Genomic DNA, 27402 nt, shown 5'->3' with positions numbered 1-27402 from the left:
GGGTTGGTTCTAGATAGGCAGGTGTCTAGTTAATCTGTCTGTGTGCTTGCAGATGCTGGGTAGATGTGGTGGTGAAGACCATGGAAGTTCTCTTCTGAGTGCTTTAATATTCTCAGGAAAGTAAGAGGCAAAGTCATCAGCTCAAGTAGGGATGGGGAAGGTGGTATTTGGAGTTGGGGAGAAGATGTGAAATAGTCTTCCTGGAGAACGGGAGAGTAAGGAAGTACAGTGTGGTTTTCAGATGGTGTCAGGGTCTACTTGCACTCGCAGTCATAAAGTGAGTGTGGTCAATGTGGTTGTGATTTTTTCTAGTCACATTCAATCCTACAGGTGGAAGTAGATGGAGAGTCACGATTAACCAGGGCTGTGGTTTTGTTGAGAGAGTGAAGCAAGCAAGTTGAAGGAGTATGCAAGAGAATGGTTACATTTTTGGCCCTGAAGTTGGAGCAGGATAAAGAGGGGAGAAGAGGGCATCAAAAAGATGAGGGACAGGGGAAAAAAATTGAATCGGAGATCTCAGTGGGATCAGCACATTGTTGGAACTGAGTATTAAAGGGAATGAGACAGAAAAATCCCATAGATACTGTAACATGTAAAAGCTCTTGGAGACTTGAAGGTGAGGAAAAAATTGAATTTTTTTTTTCTCACAATTCCTTGATTATCCCATGCAAATCGAAGTCTTTAAATCTACTTGCATTTACAAGAACCATTGCATTCTTTGATGGTGGAGAATTTTGCTATTAAAAATACCCCAAGTTTTATTGTAAAACTTTTTCTTAAACCTTTCTCTTTTAATCACACATTCTCTAGTTTCATGCTAGAGCTTCTTGGAATACAAGTGGCATCTTTAACTATCTAATAAGAATCTATGTCACTGGCATCTAAATTTTCTGGCCTGTTATTTTTCTGAGGCTATATGTTCACTTATCTGGTTGGTAGGGGCATTAGTTTTCTCAAGTCTAATCAGTCTACTCTTTGTAATTAAAATAGTATCATCTAGGATTATTTTACTTGGCTGGTCAAAATTTTTTCCTCATAAAATAAGAAGGAAGGAAGAATTTTTTTTTTTGCTTTAAAAAAAAAACCCTTGTATCATAATTGTTTGCAATTATTCTAAGCTTTAATTTTTGCTATTAGAGCCATAAAATTATTGGATTTTGCTGAAGTGGAATGTAGAATTTAGATTTGAGAGTTCATAAAAGGTTTATATGATAGGAGGGAAATGGTTCAGTTTATTTATACTTTATAATGTTTTCTCTGCTAAAAGCCTCTTCTGTTCATCACTTCACTCTATGAAAAGATGTTTCCCCATCCCTATACGTATATGAAAATTAATCTTTGTTCAAGTATACAACTTTATCAGATCTTAGTAATGTCTTAGGACAAGATCTTAGGATAAGGGATAATTTTGAGGCTATTATGATTCAGGGAAACCCAAACCATAATCTTCAGCAGTTTTTAGAAATGTTAGAATAGCTATAGTAGTGAGACTCCCCTTAGGTTTTGGTGGATGATATTTCTTGGTTGATTTTGATGGAATCTTTGCATTAAAATATTCACAAATAATTGATAAATGAAGAATGGTGCTACCTTGGGATAACAAATGAAGCAATGAGATTCCTGTTGCAGCATTTCCAGTAAAACTGGAAATATCTAGCTCAGGTGCTAAACCTAAAATGCCTGTTCCCATAGACATTCTGAGATCCAGGGACTTCAGTGGCCTTAGCATGTTGTTTGAAAATCATGAAATCAACCTACACACCTATATAGTAGATTACTTCATTCTTTTCTTCGATTTCTCAAATTTCTAAATTTTGGATTTCTGAAATACAGGGACTTTATTTTGTTTTGTAAGTCTTTTGGTGACTTTTAAAACTCATCTTTTTTCTACAATAATTTCAAGAAAATGTGTATTCAATTAGTAAATGCATTTTATTTGTATTTATTTCACTTGCTTACATTGTTGAGCTATATACACACATAGTTTAATGGAATGTGATTTGATCCAAAGCAGTAATTTTTTAACCACAGTACACTATGGACTGATTCATGTATGCAGACATTTCTGCTGAAAATCTAAGTGCAAGCAAACTATTGATATATAACCATACTGATATTGTGGTATTCTAGAACTGGATTTATTAGTATAACACATGTTAATTCTTTGTTAGGTTGTGAGGTCTTTGAGCCAGGATATTATCTTTTGCATATTTATATTCTTGTATTCTTCTTAGAGCAAACATGGCTCATTACATAAAGCAGAAACTCAATAAATTTATAGATGCTGTGTTCTCGGTGCTATTTAAAGACTTCTATAAGAGAAATATAGACCAGAGACCAATAGATTAGAGTTCTGTTGGTCTAATGGTTAGGGCCTCTGTCATGGGGTTGTTGTCTTTTCTCAGGAAGTCGTAGTGCAGATGTTTGACAGTTCTCTACCACCTGAACCAGGCTTACTAGATAAAGTGGTTCTAATTACATGTGATGGTGATGGTTCAGGTACCAATCTCTGCCTTGGTCTCACCTTATCCTTCCTCAACCCCACATTGGTACCAGGGGGGTATTTTAGAAACACAAATCTGAACATATTCCTTGCTTAGAATCTTTCTATGTAAGAGCCTCCCCAGCCCCTTTTATGTGTAGCTTAGGTGGCCCTCCTTCCTCTGTACTTGTGCAGGCAAATATCAGAATATTCACCCCCTACACTATCTGTGTGGATTTATGGGATATAAATTGTGATAAAACTGACTTTCACTTTTGTATCCTCAGAATCTTCTTGAACACAGACCCATGAATAGATATCTTCAAGTGTTTATGTCCAATATCATTTTTATTTAATAACATTTTATAAATATTTTGACTTTACCCTTTAAATAAATTCCTTTAGTACATAAACACAATAGGAGGATTTGGGCCTATAGCTCAGCTCTCAATTTGTCCAGAAATACAGATTTCCATGAAAGTCAAGCAAGAAGGCAGATTTTGTGTAGTTTCAGGCATGTGCTAATTTGCATGCTTGTGGGTTCCCTATTTTATGTAATTGTCCATCAAAATGTGGCATGGAATCTTCATTATTTTTAATATAGATAGCACATGCCAATCCAAATTAAAAATTTTAAGCAAATCTACTTTCTTCCTCCCCAATACTTAATTAACCACTTTAAGACACTTTTGACATTACAGCTTTTGTCCTTAGGTGGAGCTGTTAGAGTTAAATAAGTGTGAATATCTGTCAGATACAGTTCTTGCAAGAGTGCATGTACATTTTATATATTGCGAGAAAAGCATAATTAATAGCTAATTAGGATAATGAAAGTAATATACACCAGATGTAGAGAAGACCTTGTGGAAAATTAGTATGAATTAGATAACATGTGATTTGGTCAAAGCAAGCTTGTTGAGAAGAATTAAAACAGTGGACATGTGGAGGGCCAATCAGTGGCTGTCTAGCTCCTACACCTAGGGAATAATTTAATCAAGTTTGCTATTGTAATACTCAGGGCTTCAAGCTGTTCCGTTTTCACAAGTTGGTAACTTGGGATTTGGGCCTTGATTTGAAGCATTCCTATATGGTCAAGGTTTCGTGTTGGAGATGATCACTTATCAAGTAATTTAATAAAAAGCCTGTCTGTGTATAAGAATAGAAAAGTAATCAGATCTCGGGTATTCTGATCCATGCTGCAAATCTTCTACATACCATTTAATAAATAGAAGTCTGATACTTGCTACATAATTCATTTTCTATTTAATGTTGATTGGTTAGCAATAGTCCAATTTTCTTATTTCTTCCAAATGTTCTCCAGAATTTCTTATTTTAAGAAACTGAAATTCAGTAATTCCTTGGTTGGCTCATATAGCTACATTTCAAAGCAACATACATATATTATGATGTCTAAATGTTTTACTACATCTTGTCATTTAATCATCACAATGAGGTATAGGTATCATCACCATCATCTTCAATATTCCCATTTTCAGGTGAGATAACTGAGCAATAGACAGATTAAGTAACTTGACCAAGTTTACATAGACAAGTGATGGATCCAAGATTTGAATACCAGTTCTCCACCTTCAGACCACTTGCTTTTAACCACTATATACAAAAATTGATAATTTTGTAAATAAGAAAAGATTATGTCCTTTTTGTTTGTAATTGCATAAAGACATGGTCAGTCTTATTACTTCATTGATTTTTTTAAATCAAAAGTTACTATAGATGTAAGTAGCACAGTTATAATCTACATGATAGGTATTTTTCCCCTATTCATTAGAGATTATTAATTGACGAGTTTTGAAAATAATCTGTTCTTTATTTGCTTTTAGGCCATAAGGTTTAAGCCATATTCCAATCCTGAAATGTCTATAGATAAATAGAGTCCTGGTCCACTCATATTACTCAGTAGGATGTCTGCCAAACACAGTGTCATGGTTCTACCCCAAGGAGCTCATCAAGCATAAATAGAAACCTCAATTATGGTTTAAGTTAATGTATCTAGCCTAAATGAAAACAATTGACTCTTTTTTTAAAAGTCAAGAGGAACTTTGTTGAATCTATTTTTTTTAAAATAAGGAGTACCTATAGACTGAAATGGGCAGATGAAAAGTGAAGTCAAACTGAGCTTTAAATTATTAGTATGAAAGATATCATAGACTGTGACCAATTCTTCAAATTATCTTCTAAGTATAGTAATAATTCTAATACAAAGAAAAATAAAAAACCACATAGATTTTCTGTACTAGTTCCTATGTATGTGGACTATATCTGCTAATTATGAACTGCTCTCTCAAATCTTGAGATTATTTTCACTTTTAATTTTTGTTGTGTTTAAGACACTTGTTTTATAGATTTGCCATCGACATGTCATGTAATTTGTCAATTGGATTGTTATGAATCCTCTTAGATTAATTTATTAGTAAAATCTTATTAGCCTACCCTCTTAAATAAGGAGAGGAAAAGACGTCTATTTTATTCAGTACACTTTGGAAATGACATTTCTGTCCAGGGAGGGTCCAAAAAGGTGCTTTCTAAGAGACACGATGTTTTATATCTTACCTGACTTCCACACACAGTTATCCCTCTGTATCCACAAGGGATTGTTTCCAGGATGCCCTGAGGACACCAAAATCCAAGCATGCTTAAGTCCTTTATATAAAATGGTATAGTATTTGCATATAACCCATGCACATCCTCCTGTGTACTTTAAATCATCTCTAGATTACTTATAATACCTAATACAATGTAAATGCTACGTAAGTAGTTGTTATACTGTATTATTTAGGGAATAATGACAAGAAAAAAAGTCTATATGTGTTCAGTGCAGATGCAACTATCCATTTTTTTTTGCCAAATATTTTTGGTCTGCAGTTGGTGGAATCCACAGATGCAAAACCCACAGATACAGAGGGCTGATGGAGATTTGAGAGGCTATAACATTTACTATCTAGTAAAGTACTTGCTTACTTGAATGACAGACGCTTTCAAAGTCATTTCTTGTTGATTATTTTACTGGTTGTGTGCATAATAAATAATTTTGATGATGTGAAATATTCTCTTTTAATGAGGAGGCTAGAAAATAATCAAAAAGATAAAATCATTTTTAAGTTCATAGAAAATACCTTTTTAAATAGAAAAGTAATGTCTGAATGTAGAAATAAAGATTGAGATGTCAGAATTGGCAATCAACTGTAATAAAATCAAGAGCTGTTTCCTTGGAAACAGGATGATAAATTTCAAAAGTCTAATTATTCAAAAAGACTTTCTTTGACCACATATGAACAAGAATAGGAGTGAGAAATGCTGTGTAGAAATTAGTTAAGATATTAAGGTTAAAAGAATGTGTCATACAGAACAGACTGGACTCTGCATGGGTTACAATTCCTGTGTAACTGATAAATAAACCTAAGAGCTCTTTCCTTGTGAAGTATAAAAGCACAATAAACCTAAAAAACTGTTACAACTAATAAGAAAATCAGTAAAGTTACTAGGATGTAAAATTAAATATACAAAACAAACAACTTCCTCATATACCATTCATCATCTGTTAGAAAATGTAATAGGAAAAGTTCTGTAAAAAATATCAAAGAATTAAAAAAGGATGTTTCATAATAAATATGGAGTCAAATGAATCAAATGGAATCAAAATGTTACTGAGAGATACAACAAGAAAACTTCATTAAATAGATCATTTTTCTACAAGTTTATCATAAGGTAGTGCTAAATAGAATAAAATATTGATTAGCACTTTGAAATGATTTACAAAAAGGTTTATAATGAAGAATGCTTACATTATAATGTCAAGTTATAAAAAAATTCATAGACAATAGCATAGAAGGAAATATGTCCAAATATAGACCTTTGTAACTATTATTGGATGGCTATAGTCTTCCATTTTTATACTCCTTCTGTATTTTTCATAAGAAACATAAATGCTTTTGTAATGTGAAAAAATGTATACATTCAGTTTTATAACAGTTTAGATAAAAGGTAAGTATTTGCTTTGGATTCCATGCGTTGTGTTTGGCATTCTGCACGAAAACTCTTTTATATATACTTTTATCTGCATTCTTTCTTTTGTTATTAATTTATATGGTTTTCAATTTCCACAGAAAGATGTGCGGGACATCCTCACCCCAGTGCAGGTCGAAGCCGCTTACCACCTTGGGCATCACGTCTTCAGTAAACGAAGTGCAGAGGAATTCCCACCACTTCAGCCAATTCTTCAGCAGAAGAAAGAAAAAGACATGATCAAGAAAACAGTAGGAATATCTTCCTTTATTCAAAACATTATGTGACATATAACTAAAGAATTTCTTAAAAATATGACATAATTCTGAAGAAATGAACCATATATCTGAATTCTCTTAGAATTTTTTATGAATGAGGGTTTTCTTATAAAAATAGATTTATGGTATGTCTTGTTTCCCATTCTTCTCTATTTTTTTATATTCCCTTTAAGATATTGAGCTGAATATTTTAAAATATATATTTAGTCACAGCAGTAGTGTTCCATATATATAAAATGTTAATTTTCTCTCTGCGATTCCTCGCCAGTGAAGAAAATATATTATTAGAGAGCAATGGAAGGAAGTTGCGTTCGTGAGTTAATTATTCAGTGTCATCCTGTGTGCTCACTTCATCTTCCTCTTTCTCATTTCCTGTCTCTCTCACTGTCATCCTAACCACAGATTCACTCGCATCTTTCTAGTCAAATTCCCTCGTTCAGTTTTAGTCATTTATAAACATGTGTATTTATGTTTTACAACTATTTCTTAAAATTTCATTATAGACTTTTCGTCCACATGCCAGGATTAATTGCATTTACGGTGGATCCTGCATTGTAACCAGTGAGCTGCTCTTTTCTAAATTATCCCCAAATATTTCAGTTTCACTGACAGTGTATTTATTCTCAAGAATCCTAGTGTTCAGACCTTTACTGTCCAACAACACAAAGACATAGTGTTTGTCCCCAAACAGGATGTGTTTGGGGATGGTAAAAAGGCTTCATTAAGACATTGACTAATAACACACCGAATGTCAAAGATGAAAGGGACATTTAAAGGTCTACTTCATATCCTGTCCAGACAAAATTGCCCCTAAGTCACTGAAAGATATTTGAGCTTGCAGTCACCACTGTCTAGTCTAGAATACTAGATCAAATGAAGATAACTTAAGAGTAGATTTTGTCTATACCCTTATATGAAACTATTTATGGAAGTCTGGTTTTTTCCTTTTCCTCTTCTGTTGAACTTCAGTTTTCAACATCAACTGTTTTTAAATGTCTTTGATAATGAAAAGCTCACTATTGCAAGTATACATCCAGAATCTTAGTAATTTGTAGTTATTAGGGTAACCTGTACTTTGATTCTTAGAACAACCTGCTTTACAAATAGGAGTTGCAGAAAAAATCCTATTTACTTAACCATTTAAAGTGATATTTATACTTCTGCTCCCCTGGTACAGGCAGTCTGTGGTCGGGTGTGCTGTTTGAAAGTACTCTAGTCACGTCCACTTCACGTACCTGGCTCTTTCTCTGACTTCCTAGATTTCTCTTTCTTTTCTGCATCTCTCTCTCTTTTACCTATTGCTGTTATCTTCCTTTCTTTTTATCCTCATTATTTTCTTTTTTCCAGCCTATACCTCAGGTCTTTCCATATACCTTATAGCATCTCTGGATCTATTAAAATGCTCAGAGTTAAATTCTGGAACCCGTACTATCATTTAATTTTGTTTAGTGTTTTCTCAAAGTAAAAGTTCCTAATTTCTACACATAACTAATTTAATATAAACGACACTATATGATTATATTTAAGTGATACAAATATAAGTGAATATAAAATCACTATTCTGACATTTGCCAAAATTTAAGTTCCATGCTTATGTGCAGTAAATGGGATAAAACTCCAGCACCAGAAACTTGAGAGGAACTCAATGAAGAACATCTTGGCAGCTAATATTCATTGTCTTATTATATGCAGAGTGCCTGTTATTTAGCTTTTTTCTCAAACTTTATTTCATTTATCAAATTTGGGCTTTAAATTTTACCTGTTGGAACAACTTAGTTCCTTTAGTCCTACAGTAATTTGTCGTTTGAACCCTGCTGACTGATTCTCAAACTGAACGTTTTAAAAGGGATAAAATAAGGACTTATCAAGTTGATGTATTCATTTCATTTTTCTCATGTACCACAGGTATCTTATCCTTTAAAATATACAGAAATATATCTACTGATTGAACTAAAATAAGAAATATTATCATATTTTATTTCCAGATAAACTTTGCAAGATTTTGTGCCCATGAAAATTGTTCTGCTGATTTACAAGTTTCTGCAAAGGTTGGATTTTTGAAGTAAGTGTAGTATATTCTCTGTTATTTTGTGTGCACATGGGTTACAAAGAGAAAAGGACTCAGAACTAACCCGAGAATTAGCAGCATTTAAAGAACTGAAAAAAAACAACGTTCTACTGAGAGATTAAATGATCTATACATCATCCACAGTAAGTACACATTTAAGGATTACCACTTTTCAAAGAATGAGACTATATGAGCACCAAGACTTTATGAAGCATGTTTTAATCTTTTATTGATAACTCTGAAGATATTTCAGAGTTTAATTGTGACTTGGGTAATCATTATTATAATTGTAGTTATGTTTTAGACATTTGTAAGTGCTTGTTAATAGAGTTTTGGTTGCAAAATGAGCTTTCACTTCACAACGCTTAGTTTTTTATTGCCTAGAAAACTGGTTATATCATTCAGACTGACATATAAAACAATCCACATATGACAAATTTGAAAGGGAATAAACTATCTTGCTCTTCTAAATTCATAGACAGGGAAACAGAGTAAAAAGGAAATATATGTGATGTGCTTAGAATAGCATCTCACACAGTGAAAACTAGATAAATGTTGGTTGCTGTTGTTATTTTATGATGGGAAATGAACCATTGCAATTTTGTATTATGTCTAGATCTTCTGTATTCAAATTATTTTGCGTATCAGAGGGAAGATGTGAAAAATGAGGGCCAGAAATAAAGAACCCACACTTCGGGGTGAGGTTTGATGATGATATATGGGAAGCGAAAGAGGGGAAGGACATGCATCAGTGACAGGGCAGGGAAATGGAAAACTACTTTCAGGGAGTTGGGATATAAAGGAAACAATGTTACTTTGGGGCATGTCGAATTGGGAGTGACTTTTGTATGTAGCGTTCCACTTGAAAATCTAGTTCAGGATTCTGTTTGGAAGTTCTTCCACACATTAGTGATTTGTGAGATTGCCCAGCAGGTGGAAATGTGAATTTCACAGAGAAAAGCACCAAGGATCAAATCTTGGGGGATAGTTTCATTTAAAGAGCTTAAAAGGAATAGGGAGTCCTTGAGGGAGACTGAAAAAGTACCTACAGAGAACTAAAAGGAGAACTAAATCCATGGTGTCATGGCCGGCGGAGAATATAAAAAGGGGGCTTAATATTGTAAAATTTATCGAGAGATCAGGTAGTATAATGAAGAAAGATCATGGGGCTTGGCATGTACAATGTGGCTGGTGGGGGAGATAAAGGGTGTCCGTCACTGGCAAATTTTGAGATCGTAATCTCAGTGCAGTAGTAGCCAAGTGACAGGGTCAGTGATTGAGAAAAGGAGAGCATCCTGGAACAAGTAGGTTCAGTTGGAGAATTTTCATGTATTTATCAAATGTTTATTTAATCATGAGGAGATATTAAGTGCGAAGAGTCAACGGCAGGGAGAAGAATAAATTGGAGAAAACTTCAACTGAACTCCCAGGGGGTGCTTGTCTGTCCCTGCTTGAAGTCTGCTCAGAAGCATTTGACAGCTGTTCACTTTCTCTTTTGCATGTCTTTCCCTTCAATTTCCACGATGCCATCCTACTCCCATCCTCCTCCGACGTCTCGAGCCCTTCCTTCTTGGTTACCTCTGGTGGATCTTTAATTTTGGCATCCTAAATGGTCCTCCCTCAGCCATTTCTCTCACTACCGTATCTTCCCTGGGTAGTCTTGCCCACAGCTGTGACTTCCCCTGGCATGCCTACACTGCTGACTCCTAACTCAGTATCTCTGGGTTTTACACCCACATGTCCAGTTGCCTATTAGACATGTCCTCCTGGGTGGCCCATAGATTCAATCTGCCTAGTCACTATCCAGGAATGGCATTAATAAATTACTGAGGCCAGAAACCAGGGCTCGACCTGCATTCTTCTCTGTCTCTCTCACACCTAACATCCAGAATTATTAAATCTATAATACTACCACCTAGAAAATGTATTTCTTATCCATCATACTTCTCTATCTCTACCTCTGTTGTTTCAAACCACTCAATAGCTCTTGTCTCTAGCTACTTAAACTTAAGTCCTGCTGGGCCCCTGGGCCCCTGGGCCCACTGCACTGTGCTTCATTATTTAGTGTCTGTCTCCTCACTGTCCTGGAAGGTGCTGCAGAGCAGGTTCCTGTCCTTTCATCTTTGTGTTCCCAACGCCTAGCAGAGTGCCTGGAACGCTGCGGGTGACTAATAGAGGTTTGCTGAGACTGGAACAAGTTCCCAAATGGGATCAGACATACAGGTAGAGGAGTTAACCTTAGAAAGAAGTTAAGAGTCTTCTTATCTTAAACTAAGAAGCTATGAAAAGATGCTTGATATTATTACGAAATTTTAATGTGAAAGGAAGGGAAATGTAGAGAATTCATGGATAGCTACAGTAAAATGCAAGTTCATATATGGTAACTGAGGGCTTTGGGGATGGGTTTGGAAACTTGAATGGGAAAAGATTCAGAATACCTGTTATAAAAAGGACAGAGAGTCAACTAGGAATAAGTAAAAAGCTTAATAAAAAGCTTAATAATCTACTGGAGTAGGATGACATATGGCAGAGAATAAATTAATTATTTTCACTTAGGCTAATGCCAGGATAGCCTTTAGCATCCATAGTCAAGGACCAACAAGCCCTAACCTATTTCATTGATAATTGGACTTTGTACTTAAATTATCCAGATTGATTGCTCAGATAATCCAAAAACTGTCACTCCTAACTGTATCCCAGCATGTAGCGAGGTGCCTTTGTTGATTTATTAGTAGAATAAATCCCCTTTATGTATTTATTTTCTTCCTAAAATACTTAGTTTTCTTGGTGTTTTTGCCCTTATGGACCTTTGATAAGAAGAGTTGTGTGAGGGGAAAAGTTTTTCTAAGCTACAAATAATGTTTCCATTTTCTTCAATCAGACACTCCTGCTGTTACCTTTGTCATCTGTCATTGCAATCTCTCTGGCCTATGAGAAGATGGAACGTTGAAATTTATAGGGGCAAATATAACTGAGAATGCTGCTTTCCTAAAGAATAAAGATCTGTCTTATTGAATTAAGATATGAAATTATTAATTTGAATTATTCATTTTTCTCCACTATATGTTTTCTCACAAGAAATATTATCTACTTTGCATTTTTACTTTGAAGTGATAATATTTCTTTTAGTTTAAATATCAAGGTCATTATGATTTTAAATGCTAGTCAACACAGTGTAAGGCAGTGTTTCTCAAGGTGTGGTCTTCTAGCCAACGTCATGAGAATCACCTGGAATGCTTGATAGACACGCAGGGTCCTGAGCTCCAGACCATCCAAATCAGAGTCACTGGGGACCAGACCAGAAATCTTCACAATAGGGCTCCAAGTTCTTATGACACTGAAACCTAAGAACCGGTGTGGGGGTGAAGTGCTGCAGATTGGAAGTCAAACTTACCTGCTTCAAGTCCTGTATCTACCATTTTACTAGCAGGGTGGCCTTTTCAGAAGAGCCTTTTAGCCTCTATAAACCTCTTTCCTCATTGTTAAGTGGGTATAAATAGCTCCCACTCTTTAAGGGCATTTTAAAAATAAAATACAATAATGCGTGCCAAGTGCATAGTGCAAAGCCTGATTCACATGAGGCTTCAATAAAAGCTGTTACTATTTTTGATACATTATGGTTGGAATATTTATAGATCATGATACATTTTTTTTAGTTTGTCCATAAAATGAAATATTGCAAATCCTAAACATTGTGAATGTATACTTTATGTTGTGAGAATACAGCTGGCTGTGACGGGCTCAATAGTTTGCAGTCTTACGAGGTTTGAAGTGACACGAATGCCGGTATTAGGTAGTGGGCACCATACCTTTCGTATCAGTTAGGAAAGTTACAGGCTGTGTATTTCTATTTAGGTAAATGGTAATTTATTTGGGAAACTTTCAAATGAAAACTCTTCTAATGAATTTTTTAGACCCACAGTGAAAGGTTCTGACAAAGTGCTTTGCATTTTTAGTAAATTATATCCTATCAGACAAAAATATGCCTCTCCCACAGAGGTGTCCTTTCTCCCTTCTCAGAAACAGTAGGCAAATTGTGACCATATGTTCCATGCATTCTCTCAGCTATAACTCTGCTGGCACTAATGGTATTTATGTGCCCCAGAGCTATAAACCTGTTTTAGGTAAATGTATTTACTCAGTAAAGAACATGAGTTTCTGAAGACCACAATAATAAACTGCCGACAGTACACTAAACAGTGCTTATGCACTTGGTCTCATCTTTTCATTAAGTTGAGACTTCCTCCTGTACGTCTAAATTCTCAGGATAATAAACTATATTCAAATGGACTTCCAGTGCAAAATAATGATGAACAAACATGACTTCATCAAAATTACAAATATAATTATTAGCCATCACACAGGCAGTCTAATGTCAAATCCTTCATACGGATTATTGATGTAAATGGTACTGTAGTACTTCTCTTCTTTATGTCAGTCATACTTCTAGGAGTTTGTGATGCAGGTTTTCCCTGAATGATTGCTTTCATATCTAATTGCAAGTTACAGAATACTTAACTAATATAATGACTTAAACAATAAAGGCATCTTAGTTCTTTGTATAATAAAGAGTCTGGAGGTAGGAGGTGTTCACAGGTTTGGTGAGCAGCTACCAAAGATTGGACACTGATGGTTATCTTTCCAGTTCTCTTGGCGTTTTCCTTATGATCACAAAATGGCTGCAGCAGCACCAAAGTTCTAAGCAAGATAAAAGAGGCAAGAGCAAAAGTGCTTTGTCCTCTTGAGGCTACCTTTGCGGCAAGGGAAGTACCTTATCGGTTTCATTGTGATTAACCAGACTTGTGTCACATGCTCACCCCAAATCTATCATGATTGAAGGAAAATGGAGTCATCATGATCATATTAGATCGATCATGATTCATTCCCTGAAGCTGAGCTAGAGGCGTGCCGTCTGCAATATCAAGGGAATGCTGCCTGCCACCTTAATAATCTGGGGTTCTCTTGGCAGCTAAGAAGGGAAATCACAGTTGGAGTAGACAATGAGCAATGAGCAACATCTGCCACTATGCTGTTAACCCCCAAAAGAGCAAGTTTAATGAAATTGTCTATTTTTAAAATGGAGATAGTAGGAATATAGGCCTCAATGACCTCATAAGGTTTGGGGAGGGTGAATTATATGCTTCATATACTAGTATACTAAAACATGCTAGTTAAATCTTCTAGTTCAAGTTTTTCTGCTGTTCTCCCTTTGACCTCAGTGAGTTTGTCTTTATTCAGTACAATCTTCTTAACCTGTCTATTCCAACAGGCAAGAATTTTTCAGTATTTTCTTTCTTCGTAAAGTCAGTCATAAAGAAGAAAAGAGGGTAAAGTTTTATTTGGGCCTGTAGGCTGCTTCGTACAGGCTATTCTTTTGTCAAATAAATGAGTCGAGTATCCTGACACAGTGAAGTATGGTATCAGTTTATATTATATTTTGTTCTAGCATCTTGATTAAAAACAAGTTAGCTATGAAGCCCTAATTCATTTTGTCGAGGCAAAGAACATTTATTATGCTACGACTTGGAAAGCATTTCTTGCAAAATAAAACCATATCATTCACTCAGAAAAAAATACAGAGCCTGGTATTATAATACATAATTTTTTCTTTCACTTATTAAGTTATGAATCTGTATGTACACAGTACATTTATTTAAGTTACATGGATTCTAGGCTGCTTTGTAAATTTCAAGTCTGCATTATGCATGTTTTAATGAAAATGAACTATGGGTCCAGGGGAAAGCTCTGGTTCAGTCTTGTCGCACTTCCAGATGTGCACCTGGTCCTTTATTATGTCTCACATAGGAAGCTGGTGCGTATCTTTCCAATGGCACCTTGTTAATGAATCAAGATACAGTAAGATGTATATTTTTTTTAAAAAAAGAGTAGAATTGTAATTATGGTAATGTAGCAAAATAGCTTAAAAATGGAAAAAAAACCAGGAGTCTAGCTGCTGAAATGTGAACATTGTGTTTCCCTTTAATTTGCTGTTGTCTTGGAGCCTAGCTGTTTATGCAGTGCTTTCACCTTCTGTTGCTTGTCTAAGTGCCAACTTCTTTCCCAAAGGTGTTCAGTGACTAATGCTTTGGTTATGAGCCAGAATATTTTATAAATGTCTATTTCTAGGCAGCTCTTCTACAAGTCTTAATTAAACTTTAATGTCAAGCTGAAGTTTACTTTTAGAACCTCTTAGGTTCCTTTAGTTGTAACATGATTACATGAATGGTGGGGGAATGGAGGACTCACATTGTTGCCACGCATTTCTACTTTTCCGTTTCACACAGTGCTACCAGGCAGACGTGTACTTACTTATCCCAAAGGTTTACAACTCAGGGATGAGGAAATCGCGGCCATTCCCTAAAATGTTGGGATAGCACACTGTCACTCAAATTCCTGCACCCTGAAATGACAGCCAGAGTTTTGAATTACTGCTTTGTTAGTTATGATGCATTCTCCCTGCAGTATCCAACTTCTCAAATCAAGGATCAGAACCTAGAGGTGGTACACACAGAATTGTTCTTTTTCCCTTTCATCTTCATGTCTGGAATACCACCAAGGAGTTTTGAGGACCAGAGGATTATTTTCTCTAATTCTGTATGGTATCTGGGGGTAAATGCTTTCATCCTATGAAGCCTCTATTACAGTCAGAATACATTTTAATTAAATATAGTAATATGACGTGTGTTTATTTTGAAATTAATTATACTCATCAGATTGCTCTATAGCAGAAGCCTACATCTTTTTTCTGTGAAGGAAAAGATAGTGTAAATATTTGAGCCTTTGTGGGACAGAGATTCTCTCAGACTACTCTGTCATTGTAGTGCAAAAGTGGAGCATGGCTGTGTTCCAATAAAACTTTATTTATAAAAACAGGCAGACATGAATTTGACCTTCAGGCAGTAGTTTACAGACCTCTGCTCTATGATACATTTGGTTTTCTTATGTCCTTTTGCAGCAAATTTTTTGTTATTTAAAAATAGTTCCTTATAGTATATTTTGTTATTTAAGTATAGTTTGTCAGTATAACTGAAGATGGTTGCCAAAATAAGCCAAGATTCAGAGATTTTAAGAAATTAATTCTGGGTTAAAAAATACATATATTAGAATCTGCTCCTAGATAGATATACATAAAAGTAAAGATACATATAATCAACAGAATTACAAGTATATGTTTGCCAAAAGACTATAATAGTTCCAAACTGGAAATTGCCAAAATTCCCATGGAAAACTGAATGGATAAATAAAATGTGGCATATTCATAAAATGGAAATGACAAACATTTATCAATATGTTAATCTCACAAAACTTTGAGTAAATGAAGCCACACAAAAGAACAGATACTCAAAGACTATGTACTCTATAACCCTATTTATATAAAATGTAAACCCAGTTTATTTATTTAAAATAGAGTGGGAGGGGGCGATAACTGGAAGGAAGAGGACACAAAGGGATTCTACAGTGTTGGTTGGTACTATTTTTTTCCTTGATCTGGGTGCTAGATTCATGTGTGTATTCAGTTTGTTTTGAGCTGTACAATTAGGATATATGCATTTTTCTATAAATGTATTATACTTTGATAAGTTTAAAATTAAAAAAATAAAAATAAGAGGGGAAGAACTTTCAAGCGTTAAGTGAACTGTTCAGTTTCTTAGAGCTATATGAGAGTTTTATATGAAAGTCTATGATTAAAATTTTGTTTGCACATTGAGGTTGATAGAATTAATAACTTATTTCGCAAAAATCATACCACCTTTCTGGTATTGATTTTGCCGTGGTCATGGGATGATGCCATTAATTTATAGGTCATTCCAGTAGGTTTATCACCATTAAAATGTTAGCTCGTGTGGGTGGGACACAGCTCACAATAATATATTGCTAGATACTTACTTTCTTAATGAAACATTTGGAATTTGTATACCATCACAGAACAGATAAACATGGCTATAAGACTCTATAAGTTGACAGGATTTGTATCAATGAATTCATAAACTATTAACAGTCGATAACTTACACAATAATTTCCCTGATTTTTCTGACATGTTCCTAGGGTATAACCCAATGCTTCTTTATGTTTGATACATATACACACATACCCAGATGTACTTTTTGAACACTGTGTTTGGTAGGCTCTGAGAAAACAGTGACAATCACGATCCGACTCCTTCTCTCCCAGAGAACTTAGTCTAGTGGTGAGAGAAACCAGACAGTGATTTGACATTGTGCAACCATCGAGTTAAGAGGTGCCCAGTGTGCTCTGGAATAGGGAGGAGCCACCACCTTATTCTTGTTAGGAGGAGAGCATTGTGGGGTGAAGGTGGTCAGCAAGGAGTTTCAGCTGGAAGGATATCTAAGAATTATTGATGTATAAGCTGAATCTTGAAAAACAAGTACAGTTGTCCCTCGGTATCCATGTGGGATTGGTTCCAGGGCCCCTCACTTATACCCAAATCTGCTCATACTCAAGTCCCGCATCCAGCCCTGCAAAACCTACAAATACAAAAAATCAGCCCTTCGTATATATGGGCTCACCACCCTTCAGTACACGTTTTTGTTGAAAAAATCCATGTATAGGTGGACCCATGTAGTTCAAATATGTGTTGTTCAAGGGTGAACTGTACAAGTTAGCCAGATGTATGAAGAGAAGATAGTAAAGGCAGAGGGATAGCTTGAAGGAATACAAAAACATCTTGGTGTGTTTGGATACCTGTTTGTAGGTGAATATGGCTAAAGCAAAGGAATGAATTGTTCAGTGGAAAGTGAGGCGGGGGCCAGCTCTTGGAGGCCTCATATGTCATGCTGAGGAGTTGGAACTGTTATCTGGAAGGCACTGGAAGGTACTAAACAGACATGTGACATTATCTAGTTTGTTTTCTTGAAAATGACCCTCTGGTTTTATGAAGATTGGATTGGAAGAATGAAGGACTTGAGACAGAGAAATCAATTAAGGGTATAATACAAGTTAACCTCAGGTTCAGTTATGACATTTTCAGAACTTCTTTAAAAATCTTCCTTGGAGCAGCCAACCTAAATAATCATAATAGTAGAAAAGCAAAAGAGTGCATGTCTTTACCACCCCCAGGCAAAAGTGGTTCCCTTCCCTGGTCTCACAGAGCCCTTCATTCATAGCTCTTTCCCATGTATTTGTTTATATTTGTTTACATTTACATACCTGTCCTTTACACTATGGACTGTAGTAAGGAATGAAATGTGTTTTAACTATTTTGGTTATTGGGAGCAATGAAGCTAGTGCCTGATTTATTGCACAGAAACTTTCAACTATAGTCAATCATTTATGTATCTTAATGCTTAAAAGCAGAAATTTTGAAAGGCGTTCTTAAACTCTGTCCTTTAAAGAGTTTTAAAGACATATCCTTTGTCTTTAGTCAATTCACAAATAACTGTTAAATACCTACTCTGTGTTTAGTATTTCCATAGTTTATTTAAACACTAATCTATATAGATATCAATTAGAATGACATAATTTAAACATTATTGAAGATACTTTCTAAATTCTGTGGTGCTAGGTGACTGTTTACATTTTCTATGGTTATGACTGTCTTTACCTGATATTTTGCTTTGGGTCACATCCTACTCTAGTTTGAACTGATTTTTCTAAATTTTAAATTACTAGATATCTAAGAACTTCTGTCTTTGGGAGAAGTTTGTAAAATCATGACAGGCTGTAACTGAAAGTTTTCCTCAACCCTCTCACTGGGAAAAAGAGTGAACTGTGTAGAAATTTCCAGTTGCTTTGAGGTTTTAGAACATTCTAGCTGTGGCCTTTGAATATATTTCTTAAGCCTCAAATTCTTCCTATTTAAAATATTCTGAAGATTACATGGAGTGTGCATGACCTGAATCTTCACTGAATACTAGTTTATAATGTTATTATAGATGGGATGACTGAGGCTTAGAAACACTAAGTGACACACCTACCCCGAGGGCAGTGCCAAGATTGAACTCACACATATGTCTGGATTTTCCAGCAATCTGTACTTGGTAGTACTCAGGAGGGGGAAGTGCTTCTGTAATTCTGTTCTTAATTTGCCCTCGTTACTGGTGGAGTGACCAGCTGCCTCAGAAATTAATTCTAGTCCGATAGATTTTAGTGTCACCCACTTGCTGGTGGGCACAGTAGTTGTTCCCCATTCCTTGATCACTTCAACCACACATGCCCTCCATCCACTCATTCTCCTTTTCTCCCAGTTCCCTCCATTTTTCCCCTTTGGTTTGGACAGCAGCTAGTTCAATGTCTATCTTAGGCTTGAAAGAAAAAAGTACTTTCCTTTAAAAAAACATTGTGAAATAATGAGGAAAATGTTAAAATTGCAGAACCAAGAAGTTAAGCAGAAAAGAAATAAAATAGAAAAGACAATAGTTTAATTATAACTACTTAAAAAACAAACTTTTCTTGGGTAATAGGTGATGAATTTATCTAAAACATCAGAAATTAAGAGTTCTTTTTAATGTGGGTTTACATCTGCTCGCATGGGGCCATTCCCATGATTGGTTTTCCAAATTAGTGTTTTATGTTCAGCATATTTTATAGACATGGAAGGGGGGAGGAAGAGAGAGAAAGAGAGATGGAATTTTTATTCCCTATAAAAGAACTAATATTGCCTAACTTTTAGGCCACATGAAAATAAAACCTACCTTGCTGTTGGGAGTATGAAGACATTAATGTTGAATGTGTCCTTGTTTAATGCTGGAGATGATGCCTATGAAACCACTCTGCATGTCAAACTACCCATGGGTCTTTATTTCATTAAAATTTTAGAACTGGTAAGTACCGTAAACCACAATAGCATGATGCTACTTAGTATTTTACTTAATTTTTTTTAAAAAGCAAGTGGTATAATTCATCAGTTTGGAGTATAATACGTAGACTTACCACAGTGTCTCCTAGTTATTTTGACCCTTCCTGTATGCCCTTGCTCAGAAGGGCAAGGTCCTTGGATTCCAAGTGCAAAAGCATCAGCTTGGCACTTTTCAATGCTAGGAGTTAGGAGGGAGCTGCTTGGGCCCCATTGCTTCCTGCTGCCACACCGAGCACATGTCAGGTGTTATGACCATGCACCTCTTCATCATGGTCCACCCACAAGTAACATTGGTCCTCAGTGCTGGGCTCCCAGAGGTACTGCTCTTCATTTTAAGTTCACACCCTCAGCCTTCTTCCCAAAGGACCTCCAACACGTCAGAAGCAGCAGTCTTCCACAAATTCTGAAATCCTGGTATTAAGCCAGGTCTTAGGCAAGTTTTTCTTTTCCCACAAGAGTCTTTATCCTGAGACCACCCCTTCATACCAAGAGTGTTTGAGAGAGGCTTTTGACCTCTCACAAATATGTTACCCCCTTTCTCTAGAGCATTGAGAGCCTATTTGCAAAAGGAAGAGGGGAAACTCAGGTATTCAGGGAATATATTTTTGAAATATACCTATTGTGACTACAATTATTATTATTAACTACCTTAAACACATTCTAATGTACCAGACCAAAGAGGGCCATTGAAATATGGACTTTATGGATTCCTTGACTCATGATATTTCAGGAAATTCGACCTTGGATTACATAGGAAATATGTCAAGATGAATGAGAGCTACGTGCCTAGGAATTTTTTTTTTTTTTGGTAGAGAATTTACATGAATATTAGGATACCCTTATATAAACACACATATTTACATAACTTATTTCTATTTTTATTTATCCCAAAAGAAAACAAAATCATTTTCTAGGAAAGTTCAATACCTCTGGGATGATACTCTTTTCAAAAACCATCCTTAAATATATGTTAAAAACGTTTTATTTCCTTCTTACCCAAACCGGTTATTTCATTTTTCCTTTTAGGAAGAGAAACAAATAAACTGTGACGTCTCAGACAACTCTGGCGTAGTAAAACTTGACTGCAATGTTGGCTATATATACGTAGATCACCTCTCAAGGGTAAGCATATAGCACTTATGGTTTTTATTTACTAACATGAATTGTTTTTTGTTTCCCCCTCTCTTTATGCTGCATACAAAAATATAATGTTAACCTTTTTTTTAAAATTAGAGTGGGTAGCTAAATGATGACATAAAACTGGGCTTTGAAATCTTTGAGCTTTGTGTTTATATTCTTGGCAATGTTCACTGTTTAAAGAGGAGGCGGCATGTTTACATGGAGAGCGGCATGTGAACGTGTCAGTCAGAATTCCGCTCCCCTGCTCACCCGACCCCAGGAGGTCCTGTCTGCCAGGCGTGTTACCTCTGCTGTACAAAGAGGTGTTTTTGGCAAGAGTGCTGCCTCAAGTTGTTAAAGCATTTCTAATTTTGTCAGTCTGGACCTGCCTGTCTTCACATTCGGAGTAGGCTTTGTCTCTGAATGTTCCTTGTGGAAATACTTGCACTTCAGAATTGCCACAAACCCAACTCCCCTGTGTCTCACTGCCAAGTGAGGAGTAGCCTATGCCTTTAGAATGGTTTCAAGTCCACATTCCATAGAACATAAACTATTAAGAAAAATCAAAATTCAGATGATAAAAATGTATTTTCGAGGTGTTTTTTTAATGGGCTCTCCTTCTCTGTGTTTTACAGATAGATGTTAGCTTTCTCCTAGATGTGAGCTCACTCAGCAGAGCAGAAGAGGACCTCAACATCACAGTGCACGCCACCTGGTATACTTCACTGTGAAAAAAATAATTGTACTAGAGGAGATGTACCCACTATATTTTGAGGGAAGATCTTGGGAGAACCATGAAGCTGTGTTCCATTAATTGTGGGAGAAAACTTCTCTTACATGATCTGTTTTAAATAAACCAAACAAACAAAAACCCTTTATCTAGCATTAGAAGCAAATGACAATCGTTTAAATGACAGCAAATTTCTGCCAACCTTGTCCTGAAAATTTCTTATCACATTTGCTTTTATCCCCACTCCCCCAAAAGTGTTACTTAAACAAACTTCCTAGTATATTAGATACACATAATATGTAATTAGTTCTCTCTGAAGATGGTTTCTATGCTTGATGGATTCTAACAGGGTGTTTTCTGTTTGTTTGTATAGTGAAAATGAAGGGGATGTGGACAATCTGAAGCGTAACAAAGTGACTGTGGCGATACCTCTCAAGTATGAGGTTATGCTTAATGTTCACGGGTACGTAGACAGAGGCCTCTTGTAAAGTGTAGAGCTGATTTTCACTTCCATTGCTTCTCACATTAATGACAAAATCGTATTTTAAATTTTTAAAGAAAAAGGGTACTATACTGTTGCTATTTCTTAGCAATCACTTCAGTGTTGCAGTCCCTTGCTTAGCTGTTCATTATTTTAATCCACCCTATGATTCTTACTGATACTACATCAAACTTGTGCCCAGCTGGAGATTTCTTACTAGAAGAGCCCCAGCAAGCTTCTAGCAGGCCACAGTCAGCCTTTCAGTAGCATATTGTGCAATCTGTAGGCACTGGGAGTTAGGCAGGGTACGATTTGCACAAGCATACACAGTGGCCATGGCAAGGGTGACATTCAAAGACATGTGAGCTTAGCCAAGTCACCATTCTCCAGAACCCACATCTACCTGTGTGGCAAATGGATTGAGATGTGAGAGAGCTGGTTTCAAGGTGTCCCTTGCCCACTCTTTGTACCTATGAGATCACTGGGTTCCTCAACCACTGCCCCAGTCCCGGCATTCATTGCTTCTCCATGATTTTAGTGATTGAGTGGATCTTCCTCTGATAAGAGAAGAGGATGTGTGGAGAAAGAATAAAAGGGGGCTTTAGTAAACCTTCAGTGATTTCACTAGAAATTATTTACACTATTAGTCTTTGTTTAAAGCTACATGTTTAAAGCAATAGAAGATATAATACAAAATGAATACAGATGAGCTTTTCTTGTTGCTCTAAATAGAACCCATCCCCCCAGTCACTTTCACCACCCGTAAAGATGGTATACAATTATAAAACCATCAGATGTCAGTATCGGAAACTAATGGAATTGGGTATCAAGTTTGGGAGATAAAACAAATGGAGCAGGGGTGAAGCCATTCATAGGGGAGTTAGGACCAACGGAGCCAGTAGCTAAGCAAATAAAGGTTGATTGTATGTTTCCTAGTTTTGAATGTTCATCTTGTCTCCCCTTTTTGATTTTCTTATGATGAGTACTCTCCTATTTTCCTATTTTTCACATCTCATTATTTTGGGCAAGGAATTCTCTGTAACTGTTAAACTACTTAAATCTATACCATTAAATATTTCTAATTTCTTTGCTATTTAATGGGTTTCTAATTTGGTATTACCTAAGATTAGTTGCCAAATATGAGCAACTTGGGGAGTAGGGATTTCCCTAGAAGTATATTTCTTAAAGTTTATTATGGGTAAAACATGTCTAATGAGGTTTAACAAAAAGGATGACAACCTTGCATTCTAACAAAAAATTTATCAGACTTATCAGTGTTTGAATTGTTCCTAAAACTTGGGGTTCATTATAAATAGCCAGCAGGAATCATGGTATGGGAAGAAATAACTCCAAAGCAGGTAACATAGATTGAGGCATAAGAGCCCTGGGGGAAAGCTAAGGATTTATCCCATAATTGCCAAATTTACATGAATCATTTAAGGGCTGAAAGAGAAGGAATGTTCAGCGGAAGGAACACCAGGTACAGCACTGGGGAAGGCAAGGAAAGGATATTGGTGAGAACAGATGTTGTCACCCATGTTAGAGCACATAGACTTCTAATTTCATTACTTTTTCTATAAAATTCTTATCTGATCACAAAACCAGAAGTATTTCATCGTGCCTTGTGAATGTGCTATAGTCCAGTCTATAGGGAAAGACTGTTTATAATACCTCGTTGCAAAAGACAGCTAATTACAATTTGCATTTGTTTCTGTCAGGTTTATAAACCCAACTTCATTTGTGTATGGATCAAATGATGACTATGAGCCCGAAACATGCATGGCAGAGAAAATGAACCTCACATTCCATGTAAGAAAACATAGTTGTGTTGGTATTTGTAACAACCTGAAAGGATGTGACTGATGTATTGCTCCAGGGGCCATCATATACCTAGGACACCCCAGCCTCGGCCAACCAGTGCTGGCTGGAAGGGGCTGTAGCACTGTCACTCCTGCCTCTCAAGCTCCTGCTGCTTTTTTCTCCTTTGTCTTGTCCCTGCTACTGAAGCCTATATCCCCTTACAGGACAGGTGGGAAAGAGTATGCAGGAACAGAGATAACACTTGAAATAGGCAAAGTTATACGATGGGACGAATTCTCCAGAGATGCATTCAGAAAATAGGATAGGGCAAGGTGAAATCAGTGAAATCTCTTCTTGGTTCAAACTTTATAAAAGTCCTAATATTACCAAGTAAGGAAGCTCTTACCTCCCCCATCTCCATTTAAGGTCAAATTGTCAGCCTCTCAAGCCATAGGTTTAGGACCTGTGGCATGTGCTTTATCTATTATAAAATAACCTCTAAAAAAAAAAGTAAAGAATACTATCATCTGGAAGTATTAGTGGACAGCTAAAGCTAAATTTCAGACATTTTTGCTGTCAAACTGAGATTTTTTTGTTTTATCACAGATGATGATGAATAGAGATAATTTCCACAGAAATATTTTTTGACCCAAAAACACTGTCCAAAGTTATATAACAATCTGTAGAATCTGATTAGGTATATTAATGTATTTTGTAAGGCAATGCTTTTCAAAATGTATATTAGAATCACTTGAGGTACCTATCAAAAATGCAAATTCCTGGGCCCTGCCCCAGATCTGTGGGAAAAGAATGTCCTATTGAGTCTATGTATACTCAAGTTCTTGTGACTACTAGTATATACCTACTGTTGAAAAATTTAGCCTTCCACTTTGAAGTCCCAAGAAATGTTTTCATCAGAACACAATGAGGCTTTGTGCCTCGATAAACTAAAACAGAAACCAAGCTGGACTCTATAAGAACTCTTTATTAATTTACAACTAATAATAAGTATTTTCTAAATAATTTACAATGGAGGGGCTGAGACTGGAGAAACTTGTAGTATATAGGCTTGCAGAGTCCATCCAAGTATGTGGGTGTTCTTGGAGGCTTAGGTGTTATCAGGTGAACAGAGATGAAGCATAACGGTAATTTAGATGGATTTTTTACTGGTATTAGGAAGACCTTGTCTCAGGTACGGAGCACTGCTGGGTACCATTGCTGACATTTCTTTCTGCAACTTCCCTGTGCTTTTATGGCCTAGCAGTTACCACCTGTCCCAAATCGAGGCATACTCTGTTCATCTATGTCATATGCATTCAAGAGATGACTGCAGGTCTGCAATTGACCCTTTGGCATTTGGGTATTGTGGCATGTCTCTTTTCTGACTTATTGTATTGATTTTATAGGTAAGCTCTCAATAGGCAATGTTTTGACCCAATCTCCTTTTTCAAGGATCTGCAGTCCTCAATGTGTCAGCAATAATGAAATATCATCTCCTTATGCATTTTTTGAAAAGTATTATTAAAGACCTTTGTGTTTTCTTTAAAATCCCATAACATATTCTTTTGCTTTTCTGAATGTATTAACATTATAATTACCATGAATAAAAATGTATTTTTTTCCATGAAGTTTCCATTTTTTACCATGAATAAAAATACATTTTTATTCATTTACTGCTCATGATTATCCTCTCAGCAGGAAGTGATTTTGTGAAAACATCATAGGATTGAAAATACCCGAGTTTTGGTTCTAACTCTTGTCACTCTTTAACTTTCATCCTGGGAATACCAGTAACACTTCTTACCATTTTTCTTAGCTAATGGATAGTAAAATATTGGCTCATGAGATGGCTATAAGGACCAACTGATTGTTTTTAAAATATATAATCCAGCATAAAATACATGTTGTTTATGTTTCTTTAAGACTGTTTCTCCAATACACCATCAGCCTAAACTTTTGAGTCTAAACAATACCAAGAAGAGAGGGCTGGGAGTGACTAGAGTTTGAAATTATTAACAAACTTTTCAAATGCTGACTATGGACATTCTGTCTCCCTTGGCTGTGCAGCTGCCAACTCCAAACCTCCACCAATGTTGTGTGCAATACATGGGGTCACCTAAAAGCTCATTGATATCCGTACTTATGTACTTATGAAAAATATGTAAAATTTTTCCTTATTTTATCAGGTTATCAACAGTGGCAATAGCATGGCTCCAAATGTTAGCATGGAAATAATGGTACCAAATTCTTTTATACCCCAAACTGATAAGCTGTTCAACATTTTGGATGTCGAGGTAAAAATGTGTTTTTTCAACCTGACCTTTATTAGGTGTGTCTTAAGTACTAAAATAAATGCAAGCCAATTCGTATTCAAGTAGTATTACTAAACCAGAGATTTGTTATCTTATTTTAGTCATGCTCACTCTAAGCTACAAATTCATCATGCATTTCTTGAGTTATAATTTGAATGTTATACATTTCATTAGAGCTGTAGAATTACAGTGGAACTTCTGTATTTGACTTATGCTACAACAGAACTAAATTCTACCATCTCCACGAAATAATTACTTTATCAAACATTTTGTGATATAAACCTGTGGAAGTAATTTAGTTGGCAGAATTATCCATAAAACTTGAAGCCATTGTGAACAGATCAGGATTGTAGCCTTTAAAAAAAAAAAAAAGCAATATTCAAATGACTACTTAAGAACTGATATTCTTGTTGATGATTCTGTCAGAATTGTTTTTATCTTCCAGTTCAAGACATTCAGCAAATAAATATGCTAAATAGGTTTGAGATCTGATTGTTAAAAATCTTACTTGAATTTTATATGTAGATGGAAGGACATCCTGTTATAACATTATTTTGTGTATAAAGCCAAAGAAATGTTTAATTTCCTGCTAATGTTCAAATGTCATTTTTCACATTTCTATAAGGTTAAGGTCATTTTATCAGCTTAAGACCTATATCCAACCCTCTGGAATTTTGCTGGGTTTTTGTTTGTGCTTTCACCACAGAGATTTAATCTCTCCTGAATAAGTCTATCAAAAAATATTTTCACAACTGTCTAGGGGATGGAGACGTTTGAAGCTCTGACTTGGGGAGGTGGGGGGGCAAGGGCAATATACATAACCTAAATTTTTGTACCCCCACAATATGCTGAAGTAAGAATAAAAAAAAATAAAAATAACTTGAAGGAAACTAGGAGTAAAGGATAAAAGTTAACATCACAGACTTAGGAGGAGTCAAATAAACCTCAATTTGGTTCCTGGGGAAAAAATATATATATATTTTCACAGTTTGAGGTACTTGATACATTTCAGAAAAGATAAGCAATTGGAAGTTTTAAACCAGGTTGTTTTTGTTCTTTCCAGTGCTGAAAGATTTTCATGCTTTATATCTTTATAGACTACTACTGGAGAATGCCATTTTAAAAATTATCAAAGAGAGTGTACATTGGAGCAACAAAAGGGTGCAATGCAGACCTTGGAAGACATATTCCAATTCATGTCCAAGACTGATAAGAGGCTATTGGTAAGTTTCAGTTTTTTTAAGTTATGGTTCTTGCTTTAAAACAGACAAGCTGAAACACTTAAAACCAAA

The 27402-nt window shown here is 35.7% G+C and overlaps 1 protein-coding gene across 1 annotated transcript in view; it reads left to right on the top strand.

The window, feature by feature from the left end:
* Positions 1 to 27402, top strand: part of ITGA4 (integrin subunit alpha 4) — a 76557-nt gene that overhangs the window by 45425 nt on the left and 3730 nt on the right. Inside the window, exons 16-24 of the mRNA XM_069470117.1 lie at positions 6607 to 6756; positions 8769 to 8845; positions 19483 to 19633; positions 20695 to 20790; positions 21423 to 21502; positions 21891 to 21980; positions 23717 to 23807; positions 25985 to 26092; positions 27208 to 27333. Of these exons, the coding sequence (XP_069326218.1) occupies positions 6607 to 6756; positions 8769 to 8845; positions 19483 to 19633; positions 20695 to 20790; positions 21423 to 21502; positions 21891 to 21980; positions 23717 to 23807; positions 25985 to 26092; positions 27208 to 27333 (969 nt within the window). The remainder of the gene's footprint in view (positions 1 to 6606; positions 6757 to 8768; positions 8846 to 19482; positions 19634 to 20694; positions 20791 to 21422; positions 21503 to 21890; positions 21981 to 23716; positions 23808 to 25984; positions 26093 to 27207; positions 27334 to 27402) is intronic.

This window comes from Eulemur rufifrons, chromosome 1 (genome assembly GCF_041146395.1).
Source record: "Eulemur rufifrons isolate Redbay chromosome 1, OSU_ERuf_1, whole genome shotgun sequence".
In the NCBI taxonomy this organism is placed as follows: Eukaryota; Metazoa; Chordata; class Mammalia; order Primates; family Lemuridae; genus Eulemur; species Eulemur rufifrons.
Note: the sequence above shows the minus strand (reverse complement) of the source record. Positions and strands in the feature narration are given on the sequence as shown.